This window comes from Crinia signifera, chromosome 1, assembly GCF_055691185.1.
Source record: "Crinia signifera chromosome 1, ASM5569118v1, whole genome shotgun sequence".
In the NCBI taxonomy this organism is placed as follows: domain Eukaryota; kingdom Metazoa; phylum Chordata; class Amphibia; order Anura; family Myobatrachidae; genus Crinia; species Crinia signifera.
The window spans coordinates 409661020-409679811 of NC_139217.1; the positions used below are offsets into that span (position 1 = coordinate 409661020).

At 46.2% G+C, this 18792-nt stretch overlaps 1 protein-coding gene across 1 annotated transcript in view; it reads right to left on the reverse strand.

Moving 5' to 3' along the window:
• Positions 1-8129: 8129 nt before the first annotated feature.
• RFESD (Rieske Fe-S domain containing) overlaps positions 8130-18792 on the reverse strand; it is a 53085-nt gene continuing 42422 nt past the window's right edge. The window contains exons 5-7 of the mRNA XM_083151760.1: positions 17154-17336; positions 17030-17064; positions 8130-8511 (exon numbers count right to left, since the gene is read on the reverse strand). Coding sequence (XP_083007886.1) covers positions 8236-8511; positions 17030-17064; positions 17154-17331 — 489 coding nt within the window. The 5' untranslated portion in view covers positions 17332-17336 and the 3' untranslated portion in view covers positions 8130-8235. The remainder of the gene's footprint in view (positions 8512-17029; positions 17065-17153; positions 17337-18792) is intronic.

Sequence of the window (18792 nt, forward strand, 5' to 3'; positions counted from 1 at the left end):
TATGTAGTATCTGGGCGTCCGATTTAGAAATCGGATCGGATCGCATCGCATCGTATCGCATCGCATGCGACCAAATCGTATGCGATGCGATGGTCAAGATTTTTCCATAGGATTCAATGTTAAAATGGTCTGAGTCCATTTTAACATAGAATTCAATGGGAAAAAGGTCCTTTTCCTTTCCCCACTATCCAAGTGGGCATGGAGTTGGATATAAACCTGTGGCGAGCGTAGCGAGCCACCGAGCCCGAAGCGTGGCGAGCGTAGCGAGCCCCGCGAGGGGACACAGAATACTTTTTAAGAAATATGCGTCCCCTCGCGGGGCTCGCTTCGCTCGCCACGCTTCGGGCTCGGTGGCTCGCTGCGCTCGCCACGCTATATAAAATCAACTCTATGCCCACTTGGATAGTGGGGAAATGAACAGGACCTTCTTAACATTGAATCCTATGCAAAATCGCATCGAATCGCATCGCATCGCATCTGATTGTATGCCTTAAGGTAAGGCATACAATCACAAAATCGGCAGCCCAGATACTACATAAGTACCGTATATACTATACAGGCTCTACTAAGGGAAGAAAAACAGATACAAGACACAATCAGCCAACAATACACTAAGGATAAATACCGTTAATGCAACCGTTACCGTCTCATCAAATATGCGAAGCGCAGTCCGGTCAGAGCTCGCTATCGTTCAGGGATGAACTATAGCCCGGTGGATAGTCAGGGAAAGGTAGATGTGCCGAAGTGACCGGGCAGCCCTGGGTCACCTATCTTATAGGGTCAGAAGGGGGAGGTCAAAGGCCATTCCCATTGGTCAGAGATCGTATGTCAGGTCCACTGTGATTGGGGGTAAGATGATACAACTGGTTTGACTAGGTGCAGGGGAGTGAACTTTAAGAGTCCTTTGTTTGATGGTTTCGGCGTCAGCAGTGATAAGAACCAGTTTCATCCAGATTCCTTTGTTACATACTTTCAACAGAAACTGTCTCTGGAATTATGGATTATGTCCATAACTATCGGGCCGTGTATATTGCGAAATATTCGCAATGACCGGAATACTTCGCACAATGAACGGAACGGTACTAAACATGATACAGACAGATGTATGCAGGGCTAACTAAGCTATGTGTGGCGTTCTAAACCTTTAACTACATTTTACTTAGTGTCAGTATGTATTTATGAATTTATGTGTGATAGTATGGCTACTCTTCTGGTCCACTTTGTCACACATACTCGGGTATGGAAACTTTATTTGCGCAACTCTGCGAACCAAAATGGCGGCCATACTATCCTAAAATGGCGTGTGTGCAACTAGACTTCCACACCCCGAATGCCGCAATGTGGTTTTGTTCATCTGAAAAATTGCAGCCTTGATAACAAGCCTGAATCAGCCCCCCTGTACAATATGGTTAAAAGGGAGGATGGACATATTTCATTTCTTGCTTTCTTTAGGCAGTGCAAGCAACAGGCAGGCAGTTCAGTGGTGGAGAGAAGGGGCCGGATGCACTAAGCTTCAAAAGTGATAAAATGGAGAGTGGTAAACAACCAACCAATCAGCTTCTGCCTGACATTTTTCAAACACAGTCTGTGACATGGCCAGTAGGAGGTGATTGGCTGGCTGTTTATCACTCTCCATTTTATCACTTTTGAAGCTTAGTACAACTGGCCCATAGAGAGAAAACCTTCTGGAGAAAAGAAAGAAGAGCGGATCAAGCAAAGAGCACAAAGCAAAAAAATTAAAGTTGAGCAGCATCTGCTGGATGAAGAGAAGGCGCCGCTGGCCAGGATGGCCCAGCAGCAGTAGATCTGAAGCTACAGGGAGCATGCAGATATAAGACCCTAGAGAGTGTCTTAGATCTGTGAGCACTGTAAAAATCATTCGATGGTCAGCAACTGTCAAATGATTTTCTCCCCTGCATGCGAGCTGTGAATGGATGTGTATGCAAAACTTCCATTCGCATGCGTGCGGGGGCATCCACGGTGCGTGCAGCAAGCGGGCATTTAAAGGACACACAAAGATGCTAATTTTTTCCCTAATGTGTGAGATATAATTGAATCTTAGGCCGGGACAATCTAGGAAGACATAGCACAGAGGATACAGAGTGCAATTTAAGAGCATGAGATTCTATCATAACTCATATTCTCTCACTGGCAGGTCGATTCCATAAAATACATTGGGTACTTGTGTATCGCATCGTATGCAAATGGAATTTGCATACGATTTGCATGCAATGCGATTTAGCACCCCCACTATCCACATCAGCCCGAAGCATGGCGAGTGCAGCGTGCTCCGCGATGGGACGCGGTACGCATACTCCGACCTGTTCATAACCCCACTATCCACGGTGGTGTGGAGTTGATTTTATAAAGTGTGGCGAGCGCAGTGAGCCTCCGAGCTCGAAGCATGAGGGGGCACGGAATACACGTCAAGTAATACACGTCAAGTAATACACGCCCCCCATTGGGGCTCGCTGCGCTCGCCACGCTTCAGGCGCTTCATACAATGCCATCTGCAGGCAGTGACGCCGTGAAACTACACAAGTACCATACATTGTGCTATTCTAGCTGCTAGATAATAAGAGGTACTTGTTTCCTATCTGGGCGCCCAGGTTTTCTACGTACGGCACCGTACTGAAATCGGATCGCATCGCATCGTACACATACACGATATTGAACGATGCGATGCGATGCGATGCGATCCGATTCGATTTCCCATAGGAAACAATGTGAAATGGCTCAATTTAGCCAAATTATAATAGGAACAATAGTAAATGGGCCAAAAACACCCCTGAACATTGAAATGTCCCCCCAAAAGTAGTTGACGCCACCCCGCCATCAACGTGAACCCGAAGCGTGGCGAGCGCAGCGAGCCCGCGAGGGGCGGCGGTACGCGTCCTCCGACCTTTTCATGCCCTACTATCCACTAGGGCGTGGAGTGAGAATAGAATAGTGTGGCGAGCGCAGCGAGCCACCGAGCCCGAAGCGTGGCGAGCGCAGCGAGCCCCGCGAGGGGACGCGGATACCTTCACAGTTATACGCGTCCCCTCGCGGTCTTCCCAGGTGTCCATGGCGACGCGGACACCTGGGAAGCCCGCGAAGGGACGCGTTTACCTGTGAAGGTATCCGCGTCCCCTCGCGGGGCTCGCTGCGCTCGCCACGCTTCGGGCTCGGTGGCTCGCTGCGCTCGCCACACTATTCTATTCTCACTCCACGCCCTAGTGGATAGTAGGGCATGAAAAGGTCGGAGGACGCGTACCGCCGCCCCTCGCGGGCTCGCTGCGCTCGCCACGCTTCGGGTTCACGTTGATGGCGGGGTGGCGTCAACTACTTTTGGGGGGACATTTCAATGTTCAGGGGTGTTTTTGGCCCATTTACTATTGTTCCTATTATAATTTGGCTAAATTGAGCCATTTCACATTGTTTCCTATGGGAAATCGAATCGGATCGCATCGCATCGTTCAATATCGTGTGTGTGTACGATGCGATGCGATCAGATTTCACTACGGAGAATAGCATGGTGCGCAATTAACTTAGTGGGCGCCCAGATAGGAAACAAGTACCTAATAAGATTTCAAATTAGGAACACCTAATCTGAGGTGTGTCTCTGGAGTACTGAGAGCTTTACTCTTTTTTTAGACCACATGAACTTCATTACAGTGTGCAGGAGGAACTTGAAGACACAGGGACTGAGGCACACGGATTTATAAAGTTTGAAACAGATATAATCATTTGTAACATTACAACAGATATAATCTATAAATCTCTATAGTAAAAAAATTCATCTTGACTGCATTAATACGGCCGATCCAAGAAATATGGTAGCCTCCCCAGTCCTCCAGATCTTTTTTAAGCTGGGCTAGATAGAGCTGCCTGTAATTTTTGGTGATTGAAACGCTTGCTGTAAATAATAAAGAAGAAAGTGGAAAGAGTGCTGTAGGGAATCTTTGATATGTTGTGGGATATAAAAATAAGGACTTCTGCTTTTGTTGTATTAACCTTGTAGCCTGATAATGCCCCATAATCCTCAATTTCTTGGAACAGATAGGGAAGGGAGTGGACAGGGTGTGAAATCGTAAGGAAATGTCATCCGCTTAGAGGGCTATGTTATGTTCAGTGGGACCAATTTTGATATCTCTTATGTTAGGGTTGGCGCAAATTCATGCTGCAAGTGGTAGGAGAGGGCGAATATGAGAGGAAGGGGCACCCCTGAAGGGTACCATTAGATATCGAGAAAGGTGCAGAGGCAACCCCATTAACCAGCACAGCTGCTCTGGGTGGCAATTCCATGGAGGAACCAGTCAGATATACATATGAACTGCAGGGTATAAAACATAAAGGGCCACTGGATCCGGTAGAATGCCTTTTCGTCGTCTAAACCCATGACAACCGTCAGTGATTTTTGTTGAGTATGGCTGTACATCCAGAATACTGCAGAAACCACTTCTCTGGTTAACTCCTGGGCTGTTCACTGACTTTAGGGCACCCGCGGGTGTATATTTATTATTTATTTATTTACAGTTTCTTATATAGCGCAGCCTATTCTGTTGCACTTTAGAATTGGAAACAAAAGTGATTAAACAAACTGGGTAGAAACAAACTGACATAGAGATAGGAGGGCCCTGCTCGCAAGCTTACAATCTATAGAATTCCATTACCCACCATGCCAACAGCAACAATATTTACCATTATCTGTTCTCATTTATGCATTTGTTGTCAATTATTTCATTGCATTCAGATTTTAAAGTATCCGTTATTAAATGATCCCAAAACCCAAACAATATTCTGAAAAGTAGACAACAAATAAAATGCAAAAATTAATGTAATGTGCATACAGCAATACATTGCATTATTATATTACTATTTTTGTAAGTCCATGTACTAAGGGTAAGTATACAGTATATAGATGGAGCCGCTCTTATCCAGCGTTGGTCTGGTGGTTGGATTGCCAACCGTCAGCTGCTGGAAGGGGACGCAGTAGTGACGTAACTACCGTGGGTGCAGGGGATGCAGCTGCTATGGGGCCCGGGCCTTTGGGGGGCACAGCAGGCTATCCCCTGCACATAGGCGAATCTAGGGGGTGTTCTGGGGGTGCACCGGACCACCCATTTTGTAGCTGAGGGATGTGGCTTTCCAATGAGCCCAGCCCTGTGTCTCTAGCCCCCTGGGAACCAGAGATACTGACAGGCAAAGCTGGAACGTTTTCCCTATAGGATAACATGGGACCCGCTAATTTCGACCCCCACCCAGTTCAACGGCTGCCAGTTCCCCCTTCGGCATCACTGAAGCTCGAGGTTGATCTCAGTCGAACCCAAATCGCTGGGCCTTCAATCTGATACCAGGTTGGATCCATATGGGTTAATTGGTTCCAGGGATATTGAGGTTAAACCATTTTTTTTTTTCATTTCTTAAATGTAATTTCATAGCTGTTTATGTTCTTTGAGGGCAGATTTCTCTGGAACCAAACAGCCCAGTTTCACGGGACCAAAATCATTCAAAGCCAACTCAGAAGTTCTTCAATATGATACTGGTCTCATGTAAATGGTTCATTTAGTTCCGAAGATATAGCTGGTTGGTTAAAGGGGGTTAGGGAGAGGGGAGTGGTTGTCTCTCCACCTCACACCAGAAAATGCAGGGACTAGGCTGGTGTATAAGGGGTCAGCCTGGGAATGTCCCTGCATGATCCTGGGACCATATTCCCGGGTAAATCCCTGCATTTTCTGTTGTGAAAGGGGTATTATTTCAAACAGCCGTGACCTGCAGTGCTCTGAATACAGCCGGGCAGCCCCCTGCTCTCTGTCCAGCTGTCAATTACTGTCACCCCTGCAGCTTCCGCTCCAATTCTTCTCCCCGCTTTCACCTCAGCCCGCCCCCCTTTAATCATGTGGTGCCGGCACTGGGCGTGCTCCCCCGATGTCACGCATAACAACAACAGCGTGCACAATATTTCAAATGTCCACTCGGCTAGAGGGGACACCAGGAGGGGAGTGGGAGCGTGCTCTGCGCTGCGCTCTGCTCCTCTCCCCATATAAGCAGCTGCACCGCTCTCCCTCTCTCCCTGCAACAACAGCGAAGGCTCATAAAAATTTACAGTAAATGGCACTTTTGGGGGCATTGCTTAAGGGACGCTACAAGTGGCGGTATGTGGGGGCATTACGCATAATGTGTGGCTTAATGTGTAAGGGGCATTACGGTGTGCAGCATCATGCGTAAGGGACATTATGTGTGCAGTATCATGTGTAATGGGTACTATGGTGCGCGGCATCATGTGTAATGGGTACTATGGTGTGCGGCATCATGTGTAATGGGTACTATGGTGCCATCGAGCAAGAACCCCCTAGCAATGAGCACGTAGGTAAGCAGCACTTATGTGGCAAATATGTAATGGGCATTACGGTTTGTTATATAGTATGTAATGGGCATCATGATGTGTGGCACAATGTGTAATGGGCATTATGGTGTGTGGCCTTATGTGTAATTGGCATTACGGCGTGTGGCTTTATGTGTAATGGGTATTACGGAGTTTGCTAAAATGTGTAATGGGCATTACTGTGTATGGTCTAAAGTGTAATAGCACACCCCTTTTTGTGATGCCACGCCCATTTTTTGCCACGCTCTTCGAAAAGCACCCCTTGTATTATGTCTAGATCTGGGACCACCCATTACCATAATTCTAGATTCGCCTATGCCCCTGCACCCTTTTTGTTTTTCCACATATACTGCTGCAGCGCAGTCTACCTTCAGCGGTGGGACCCAGCGCACAGGAAATCGGTGGCTTCCTGATTCACTTGCAGGATACCGTGCCACAGGACATTCGGCGTGCACGGGATCAGCGGCTGGCTGCTTGCAGGAGGCTGGAGCCCCTGCGCACAGCACACCTAGGGCAGAGATCGGCGGCACTAACACCAAGCGCACAGGAGTCACTTGCAGGCACGCATCACACAGTAGAGCGGCAGCTGCCTGTGCATCAGTGAGACTGGAGACGGAAGAGCAAGCCAGGGGCCGGGCTAAGAGAAAAGTGACGGTGTTAGTAAATGGTGAGACCCGGCGCTGATGGCTTTCATGCCCCTACTCTCCATTCTCTCTGCCTCCCCCCGCTCTTTCCCCTCCTCACCTCACTCCCTCCCCACAGGACACCCAGCGCACACTTCAGGAGCCCCTGCACACAGGAGATACACCTCACCCCTCACTCTCTCTAACTCTCCCCCACATTTTCTCCCCCACCTTGTCTTTCCTCTTTTTTTTCCTCTCACCATCCCCTTTTCTCTCCTTTTTATCCCCTACTCTCTTTCCCCTCCCCCCTCTCCCTCCCATGCTGTCTCTCCTCTCTTTCTCCTTTCACTGCCCTTCTCTTTCTCTCCACTCTCTCTTACTCCCTCTCCGTCTCCCCTTTCTCTTTATATTTCTCTGCCCTAGTCTCTCACTTTCCGGGGGGGGGGGGGGGGCTTACGAAAGTTTGCTATGGGGCCCACACAGTTCTAGTTACGCCTCTGGGACGCAAGCACATGAGCTGCTCAGGCGTCCCCTTCCAATGGAGCTCCCCGCCACCTCGCCGATCACGGGGCTTGACTGTGACGTCATTAAGCCCCGCCCCCATTACGGGAAATAGGAGAAATGACTGATCTCCATGGAGGGGGCGGGGCTAAAATGACATGATTGTGCCATTTTAGCTCCGCCCCCTTCTCTGAGACCCGCGGATTGCGGCATTTACATGCCGCGATTCGGGGGGCTCAGGGGGGTCCCCCAGATTCCGGGAGGGTTGCCCACCCTTCCGGGGGACCCGATTTTCGGGAGACTCCCGGGAATTCCGGGAGGGTCGGCAACCCTGAGCTAACTAGATAATTAGTAAACATTCAAGCATAAGTTTAATAATGAGATAAAGTTGAATGGCATATTACAATACAGGGTACATTAATAACACAAACATGCAGAGGTGCTTTACAAGAGACGGGGCACATGGGCAGGTTCTGATTGGTACCCCTGCTCCCTGGTGGTGCAGTATAGGGACACCTCTATTGTGCATGTGCGAATCATTAGAAATTGGCCATGGCAGGCATTTTCCCAGTGATTTTTGCCACTGTGTAACTAGTGCTGGGCCAACGGAACTGATAAAATAATGCGTTGATGACCAGTGATATTATGACAAACATATATTTCTATGAGTAACAAATTCCAATACATAAAAGAAGAAAGCAGCAAATAAATAATTAAATAGAATTAATAACAGCCATTATAAGCTTATGTTTTCGGATCAGGGCAGTCTTCGTCGTTAAACTTTTCTTTTGCATAGAAATCAGAGTCGTAGGTAGTAGTAGTAGCATCTGACAGTGTTACATACACCGCACCATCTCTAACAGTCACTTTGTGGGTCCTTTGCTTTACCCCTTTTGAGAACCACTTTTTGGTTCTTTTAGGATCTTGGGGGTTGATTCCTTCATACAGACCCTCTCCATTTTCCAAAGAGATTTTGTACTTGTGCCAGGGGCAAGTAACACAGGCCTTTCCATCGATATCCTGCAAATAACAGAGACACATTAGCAGTCTATGCAGATCAGGGAAAAATGCTATTTTCTGGTCTAAAAGTCTTAGGGGTTATTCAGACCTGATCGCACAGCTGCTACTTTGCAGAGCCCTGCGTTCGGTATACGCCGCCCAGCCAGAGTTAAAGCCCGCCCTGTGCAAGGCTGCGATAAGATTGTGAAAACTTTGCAGCCCTGCAATTAGCTGCAAGTCTGTTTGCAAGCCACTCATCATCAAATGATGTTTCCAGTGTGTGCAGTCTGTACGTAGCCCAGGACTTACTGGGCAGGTGCAATAGGAACAGGTGATCTGGGCTGGAGCTGATGTCACACACCTTCCCTGAAATGCCTGGGCTGGCCTGCATTTTCCCTGACTCTCCCAGAAAATGGAAGAAATATGTGCCAGCGCTTGCTGTTTCAGTAATTACACGGTTCTCCTTAAAAATATATTTAATTAACGTATAAAACACATACATACATACATTTAATATGAAAATAAAAATAAATATGGAAATAAAAATGAATGCTGGTGAATCATTTATCGCTCGAGAATATTCTCATAAATAATAAAGTCCCGAATTGGGGGGAATTGTAAGCTGACTTTATATTACCATCCAATCCGTCTGGTATGATTTTGTGTCCAGAATCTGTGACATCAATGGTTCTGTGGTGCCTTATGTTTTCAAAGGCTCAAGGTTCCCTTGTGGTGACTTTTCCTCCTCTGTATGGATTTTTAGGGATAAAGCAAAACCCAAAAGATTTTTCATCCAATGCGACAAAGGGGCGTCTGTAGGGTGTTGAACCAGGTCACTTTTGGGGATGGAGTCAGCAAAGTTGTATACAGCTCAACGCGTTTCCCCGGAATATCCTCCTCCGGCTTCCTCAGGAGCAAGTGTGATGTTTGGGCAGCCAGTTTCAGGCTTTATACCTGTGCTGCTGATTGGATTAATGATTCACAGGTGCACCAGACTCATTGCATAATAAAAAACACATTTTTTACCTAGAGAACCGTGTATAAAATAACACTTCTAAATATTGTATTTTGTCAGGAGGCAATCCTTAAACTAAATATTTAAAATTCATATATAAAACCTTTTATTAAGGGAGACAAATAATTGCGGACATCTGTATCTATGGGTCACATGACCCGGAAGTGAAGTGTGATACATATCGAGATCTATATCGGCAAAAGATAGCCAAATGGTGGACAGTTGGTGCAGATGCACGGGCTCGGTGACTGGTCTTACCTGTCAGGGAGTCCCCCCCGGTGACTGGTAAGACCAGTCACCGAGCCCGTGCATCTGCACCAACTGTCCACCATTTGGCTATCTTTTGCCGATATAGATCTCGATATGTATCACACTTCACTTCCGGGTCATGTGACCCATAGATACAGATGTCCGCAATTATTTGTCTCCCTTAATAAAAGGTTTTATATATGAATTTTAAATATTTAGTTTAAGGATTGCCTCCTGACAAAATACAATATTTAGAAGTGTTATTTTATACACGGTTCTCTAGGTAAAAAATGTGTTTTTTATTATGCAATGAGTCTGGTGCACCTGTGAATCATTAATCCAATCAGCAGCACAGGTATAAAGCCTGAAACTGGCTGCCCAAACATCACACTTGCTCCTGAGGAAGCCGGAGGAGGATATTCCGGGGAAACGCGTTGAGCTGTATACAACTTTGCTGACTCCATCCCCAAAAGTGACCTGGTTCAACACCCTACAGACGCCCCTTTGTCGCATTGGATGAAAAATCTTTTGGGTTTTGCTTTATCCCTAAAAATCCATACAGAGGAGGAAAAGTCACCACAAGGGAACCTTGAGCCTTTGAAAACATAAGGCACCACAGAACCATTGATGTCACAGATTCTGGACACAAAATCATACCAGACGGATTGGATGGTAATATAAAGTCAGCTTACAATTCCCCCCAATTCGGGACTTTATTATTTATGAGAATATTCTCGAGCGATAAATGATTCACCAGCATTCATTTTTATTTCCATATTTATTTTTATTTTCATATTAAATGTATGTATGTATTTGTTTTATACGTTAATTAAATATATTTTTAAGGAGAACCGTGTAATTACTGAAACAGCAAGCGCTGGCACATATTTCTTCTTTTTTCTTGGTTACTAATTAGGGCCTGACAAGCCCTGTGCCAGCAGCTAATTGATTGCGCAACACACAAAAACCCATTTTTTTCTATATCTCCCAGAATATGGCCAGTTACCACCCACAAATGCCGGCTTAATGTCAGTCAACTTGCTTTTGGCCTACAATCAAAAAAGTAGAAGGCGCACAGGATCTATTACAGAGGGTCAGGGGGAATGTCCAGCAGCTTTTAGAGTCCAGGCCATGCCCACTCAGTGTCAAAAAAGGGGACGTAGCCTTGCGGGAGTGATGCGATTTATAGGCCATGTCCCCTGATGACAGGCCAGGCTGCCACATTTTGCACACTGAAATCCCGCCGGCGAAGCTACAGATGTTGGGAGGTATGGATGCAACTGTTACTTCTCAATGATTGCCATTCTTTTGTAATAATTCCATAACAACAATCCAAACCAGCTGAGGCAATAACTAGCAACAATAACTACTACTGGCAGTATCACACAAAGGGAAAAATACAGTAGAGCACACTTGCTGAAACACAAACATCATACAGTCGCCTTAGAAATGGTGATTTTCAAGTTTGTGGAAACTAAAACTTGGATGGAGATACAGTGCCAGGAGATATGAGCACCTAACTGGCATGTCACAGGTGGTGTTTTAAAAATTATAGTTAGAAGCTGGTTGTTTGGTACTCTCTATCCACTTTATCGGCATCCTGTAAATAGACTCCCAAGTCAGATGGAAACACTTGAGCAGAGCTGAGATAGAAAGTACTTTGGGCCAGATACACTAAGCTTTAAAAGTGATAAAATGAAGAGTGATAAACAACCAACCAATCCGCTGTGACCTGCCATGTCACAGTGTGATTGAAAAATGTCAGACAGGAGCTGACTGGTTGGTTGTTTATCACTCCCGATTTTATCACTTTTGAAACTAGTGCATCTGGCCCTTTGAGAGGGGGGACCTAATAAATCCTCTGCAGTGGAAAAAAATAAGGATAAACTACGGTTCCCAGCAGCCCTTCCTTCCAAAAGGTCATGGCTGCTAGGAGCTGCACTTTACTGCCTTGCCCCAGGTGACCTGGTTGCGAGCTGCGACCTTGACAGAATGTGGTCCTGGAGCCATGTTTTTCCGGAGAAGAGGGGGCCCTATAGGAGCCTCCTCTCTTAAAAAAAAAACTACACCATTACTAAAACTCCAAAATTTGAACTGTTGAGCTCCCTGACTCAGGGCCGGTGTAATGGTGTGTACACACGGTCAGATGTGCCTTCAGATACTATCCACGATCCGATCAGATCGAATCGTGGATAGTATCTGAAGGCACATCCGATTTGCATACAAGTCTGACTATACAGTGCAGATCTGCACTATATAGTCAAGGCAGACAAGACTTTCTGCCTTGCGATACGTGAACGCGCATTGGAATAGTATCGGGATGTGAAGGGTTAAAACCCTTACTATCTGCATCCGATTCCGATCCGATGTTGACTATATCGTCAACATTGAAAGGCAAAAAGTACTGTGTGTACACACCATAAGGCTTCTCAGCACCCTAGGCGAAACATCAACCTACTGCCCCCCCCCCCCCCCCCTCCATACTGCCACCAATACCCACTTTCCAACCCCTTAAAGCATACTTGTCTAACATTCTGGATTGGCAGGGAGGCTCCCATAAATCGTGTGGTCCTCCCAGCCCCCTGGGAAGGTGTGCGAGTCCCCTGCTTTCTCTGGAGGCCTCCCTTTGCCACCCACAACAGGGTACAGGGGACAGCAAAGTAGGGAAGTATGCCTCAAGGTAAAGTATGGAAGCTAGGTCTTAGAAGTTCCACAGCCGCCACCTGTATTAAGCTCAACAAGGATCCTCATAGACATCCTTGATATTTTGACAGGCAGACTTGGTGGCGCCCCCCCAGATCCCGGCGCCCTAGGCAGCTGCCTAAAGCTACCTAATGGTAGAGCCGGCCCTGCCCTGACTATATTTCACTTACTATGTTTTACTACCCGCTGTTACAGTACATAAAGGAGGAGGGTGGAAAAATCAGAGCTGAGATCCTGCAAATTTTGGATATAAGCAAATAATAATTTTGCCAGATTTTTTTTTTTTATTAAACTTGATTTTACCAAGTTGCTATCTTTGTATAATTTTACAGCGTATACTGGCAGATGCTCAAGTAATCATAAGATAAATGTACAGTATACAGGCATTCCCAACATCAGCCCTCAAAGCACACTAAAGCTGGGTAAACACTACAAGATATATCTGCCGATCAATACTCCTGGACGGGTTGGGCAGCGTGTCCTCTATATACGCTTCCCAATTCATTGTAATTGACATCACAACCGGACGGACACATGTAAATGAGCTGTTAATCACCACCGGCTCCTGGTGTGGGCGTACAGGCAGTCGTCGGATCATTCCTTACATTAAGAACAATGCGGAGATAGATATCTTTGTCAACCGCTGTGTTGCACTACCAACACAATATGGGGGTCATTCTGAATGAATCGCTCGAGGGAGCGATGTTTTCAATCTGCGCATATGCATACTGATGTATGCGCATGTGCAGGGTCCCTGGGCGAATGAACTCGGTGACTTGCATAGTCGCCGATCCGTTCGCTCAGGACAGTGTGGGCGGGGGCCAGCGGTGAGGGGCTGGGCCCATGGGAATGCCTAGGATTTCATGGATATTCCCATGAAAATGCTGGGTGTTCCCATGGTAACTAGGTGACGACACAGGTGCTGGGGGCGTGCAGCTGACGCCAGTGGATAGCTGCCTCCCTCTTCCCATACAGGAAGCATGCAGATATAAGGCACCAGAGAGTGTCTCAGATCTGCGTCCACTGTAGAAATTATCAAATTATTTCCTCCCCGCACAAAAGCTGCGAATGGAAAACATCCATTCGCATACGCACATGATCATTCACGGTGCATGTGGTGGGCGGGCGTTCATGCGGGCGGCATTTAAAGCACACCCAAAGCTGCAAATTTTGCAGCTTTGCGTGTGAACCACAATGACCTCCTATGTCTGTGACCAATGCAGTTTACAGACATATATCTGCCAATATATAACTTGCCGATGATCCATCGATGTATCTGTTCAGTTGAATGGCCGATATGTCGGCCAGTTTGTACCCAGCATAAAAGTCCAAGTTTTAGTGAAATTACTTCCTGAGAACAGGTGACTAAATTAGTACCTCAATTATTTTGAGGTAATCATCTGTGCTGAAGCCTGGATATCAATAATACGGGTTGGGATCATTTGGTCTATTGCATTATGGTAGAAAGTCATTAGGTCGAATCCATTAGGTCGACATGCTAAAAGGTCGACATGATTCTAGGTCGACATGGGAAAAGGTCGACATGATTCTAGGTCGAAAGGTCATTAGTTCGACAGGTCATTAGTTCGACAAGGTCATTAGTTCGACATTGTCTATGTCGACATTCACAAGGTCGACATGGGGTTTTTCACTGTTTTTTTACCTGAATGTCAACACAGTCGACATGGACACAGTTTAAAGTGCACTGCATCCCCTCGCATCGCTCGCTGCGCTCGCTATGCGTCGGGCACGGTGCCTCGCTACGCTCGGCACACTATTTTATTCTCCCACCACGCCCTAGTGGATGGTAGGGCATGAAATACCGCCTGTCGGCACATGTTGGCTCAAAAAACAGTGAAAAACTCCATGTCGACCTTGTGAATGTCGACATAGACAATGTCGAACTAATGACCTTGTCGAACTAATGACCTGTCGAACTAATGACCTTTCGAACTAGAATCATGTCGACCTTTTCCCATGTCGACCTAGAGTCATGTCGACCTTTTAGCATGTCGACCTAATGGATTCGACCTAATGACTTTCTACCATAATGCAGTAGACCAAATGACCGCATCCCCAATAATACCTACTGTACACTGTTAGGGGTAAATTTACCAAAGGTTCTAAAAATAAAAAGATGTTACTCATAGTAACCAATCATATTCTGGCTAACATTTTCCAGGATGCAATAAAGAAATGATAGGCAGAATTTGATTGGATGCTATCAGCCATCTCTTTTCATATTTAAGACCTTTACCCCTTAGCCTTGAGCACCAAAATTGGTAATGTCTAATTTGTAGAAAAGGGTAAGTGGATAGCATTGCCAAATGTGTTGAAGTATATCTTATATCAGGCGTTGATATTGGTATTCAAGACTTGAAAAATCATTATATAAATGTTGTGAGATTTAAATAAAGAACAAATTTAAGATAACATTTGTAAAGTTGTTTAACTTGGAATATCCCACCCACATGTACAGTACTTGTCACAGCATCTGACGTCTATGTCATAGGCTGCTACTGGACATGTGTAGAACATACTCAGCTGAAGCATGTTACTAGAGATTACACACATGAGCATCATTGCTTGAGTCTGGGCAGTGAGATAAGAAACCCTCATAACTTTCTTTCCTGTTAAGTCCGTATCTCCCTCACCACCACCACTTATCTATCCAGATTCTGTAATATAACTGGAAAATAACATTTCGTAACAGACCCCCCCCCCCATCAATATCCACCTAGCAATTTACTGATATTGTGTGTACACAATGTCCTACACTAACCTCAGGTACATCATGTATTGTACAATGAATTACTGGCAATCCTATCAAATGTACTGACTTGACTGTCAACATTTTTATAAACACATTCGTGGTATAATTGCATTTTGTAGCAATATCTAGGTAAAATACTGTAAGGTCAATGACTATAAATACTTGGGCCCTAATCCTACAAAACAAAACAAAATTCTACACAAAACTGCTGTGTGGTGAATTTGTTTTATCAGATAGTAGTGTATCTGTTTTACCATTCGATATTTTCTGGTTACAGAACAACCAAAACGTTTATTTGAGATGATTTGCTGTTCACTGTAAAGACATTTACTGACAGTTCCCAAACATGATGAGGTTTATAAAATATAAATCCATTGAAACAGACTAACAGGGTGTTAGCATGCGTGGGTCCAGGAAACCGCTGGACGTTCCATGTGAACGCAGGTGGGCACCTCCTTTCGGGTTCTTGGACGTTGCAAGTGTAAGTCAGCCCAGCCCAGTCCTTAGGACAAGTCAGACCCAATTCTCCTGTGAGCCACCCAGCAGCTCCCCACGGGAGGCTCACATACAATTTGACACTCGATGGGCCATTTTTTACATGTGATAAATCGCTTGCAGGGGTCGGGTGGGCGGTCATCATCATCTGCGGGACACCGGGGCGTGCAGCTGGCGGCGAGTGCTTTCACTAGCGGGCGGCGAGTCCTGACCTGGCCGGGTCAGTCAGTGGGCAGTGCAGTGGCGGGCATTCGATTTTTAAAATAACCTGTCAAATGACTGACCATTCTCTGATTGGCTGAGAGAGCTTTCAGCCAATCAGAGAACGGCCAGTCATTTGACAGGCTATTTTAAAAATCGAATGCCCGCCACTGCACTGGCCGTCCCTCTGATGATATCTGCATTCACTGCCCGGCCAGGTCAGGACTCGCCGCCCGATGCACGCCCCGGGGTCCTGCAGATAATGATGACCGCCCGCCCCACTGATCCCCCACCCGCCCCAATGCTCCCCCACCGGTCCCACTGCTCCCCAGGTCAGGCATATATGCAGGGAGGTCAGATGTGATCTTATGTGATGACCGTTCAACCTCCCTGATCCGGTCCTGCGATTTTGGCCCGATTTCACACAGTTTTCGGCCCAAAGTGCCAAATCGGATGAAATCGGCCCAAAATCGCATAGTGTATCTGGCCCTGGGTTTGAAAAAGGACAGTTCAAATTGGATTGGCTGCTGCAGTACCACCTTTCACTTTATCACTTCACTAAACTTAATACATCTGCCCCCATACATCTGCCCCCATTTGTAGTGCTCTCCAGGGCTGCCATCAGGAATTTTGGGGCCCAGGACTCATTTCCAGTCCGGGCCCCAACCCTCCTGACTTGACTTCAACTCAGGATGCCGAAGGCCAATTAAAATGCAGCACCGGCTGGTGAGACAATCAGAGATTGCATACCGGTTGCCAGTACATGAGCTCTGATTGGCTCAAAAGCCGGTGCAGCATTTTAATTGGCTGCCAGCGTCCTTGGTTGAATAAGCCTGCGCTCCAGGACCTGCTTTGTTCAGCCAACTGAGCGCAGCGGAGGCAATCGGGGAGGGGGGGGGGGTGCGTGGGCAAAATGAGCTGCCTGGGCCCTTCCAGTGGCTGGAGCCCGGGACAGCGCTGTTCCCACAGCACCCCCCTATTGTTGGCCCTGGTGCTCTCGACTGAATATACTGTATGATTATGCAAATGGTAGGACTCCCATAATCACAGATGGTTTTTTTACTTGCAAGTGTAAACAATCTTGCGTCACTAAACAAAGTTACCTCAATTTCTCCGAGATGTAATGGGCCTCCAGCATCTGTAATAATAATAAGTCCAGAAGATTGTTTCATTACTACTTTCTATAACTTGCGGTAAATATTGTCACTGTTTATAAAATGTGCTTACGGTAACAGCGGAGATCCAGGGCATGATATTTCCCCAGGTGGTTAAATATTACTACTTCTCTATCATTCACTGTGACTCTGATCCTCTTTGATAGTTTAAAGTCTTCCAATCGTCCCACTAGAACAGCTGACTCATCTATTTCTTCTGGAGATGAGCTGATTGCTTGTTGCTGACCCATGGCCTCTGCAAAATACAAGCAGGGGGTCAAAGATACAACAGGAGTGAATGTTGTCGGTGCAGCCATCAATGCTGCTAAGAAGTGATGAAGAAATATGAAATTAATACAGAATGCAGAGGTTTTATAAGAGATCTGGCACAATTGCATGCTGTATATTTGAACAAACAAAGCAGAACTATCGATTAAGGATGCTGATCCGGTTAACATCATGATTGGCGTAAGCAGGGCCGCCAAGAGGTATGTCGGGCCCCGGTAAAATTTTGGGGATGTGGCCTAATTGCTGGAGGCGTGGCCACCTCCCACGGTTAGGCTACGCCCCCAAAATGTTTTAAAAAAATACTTTAAAGTCAAGCAGCAGCAGCACATACCTACAGCATGTATGAGCCTGCATGCTGTAGGTGAGTGCTGCCCAGGAGAGACGGAGGGGGAAGAGGGGGGGTCAGAACAGTGCCCCTGCCGGGCCCCTCCAGCAAGCCCGGGTAATTAGTACCCGCTCCCCCCCCCCCCCCCTCTCTCAGCGGCCCTGGGCGTAAGCATGGTTTCTTTAAGTTTTTCTAGCTTGTAATAGAACTTTGTATATTCATTTATTAACCACCTTAACTGGCTAATATATTTTTTCCAAAAAACATTTAGAAATTGCTGGGGTTTTTTATGATTGAATTAGGTGTAAGAACATATATTTCAAATATATCCAATCTGATCTTGAAAAAAAAAAAATCTAAATATTTGTTTTTAAAATAAACATTAGAACAAACATCAAAGTACAGAACATAGGACCATCAATGGTCAGAACATAGGACCATCAATGGTCGGAACATTGTGGACATTTTTAAGCTGGCCATACATCAGAATGATTTCACGCCCGAACGCAAGATTTTGATGGGTCATGCGATGCATTGTGTGCTTTTTGGTGCACATCATGAGATTTTTAGGTATGATGCAAGGTCCCGCATGTTGAGTGGTCGATCCTCAGATCATATGTGCTGCACATATGATCAGTAGTGATTGGGTGCAGGTCCTGAGTGTGTTTTTGCACATGCGATCAGTCATTCGATGGATGGTATGACCCATGTCATTTGACTGGCATTTTCCCGGACACTGTGATGAGACAATCCATCGTACACAGCAGCTGGATCGTATGATGCATCGTTGGCTCATCATGTGTCAAAAATGCACCAAATCGTGAGTCCAGCAGTGTCGGGGAGTTCAAGGGAAATCAAGGGAGTTCAATATCAGAATCGCAAGCTGGTCGTTCTGATGTATGACCAGCTCTACAGTGTCTGCTCCTGTCTGCAGCCTCCAGGGGTTCAGAAGAAAGGTGAGGGCTGCTTTTTAATAATTCCCCAGTTTTTCATGCTGGTCACATCAGTTGAAACCATGCCAGGCTAGTGGTTCATTCCCTATTAAAAAGGCCTTTTTAAATATCAGAAGGGAAACATACTGAACAAGGATATGAGTTCT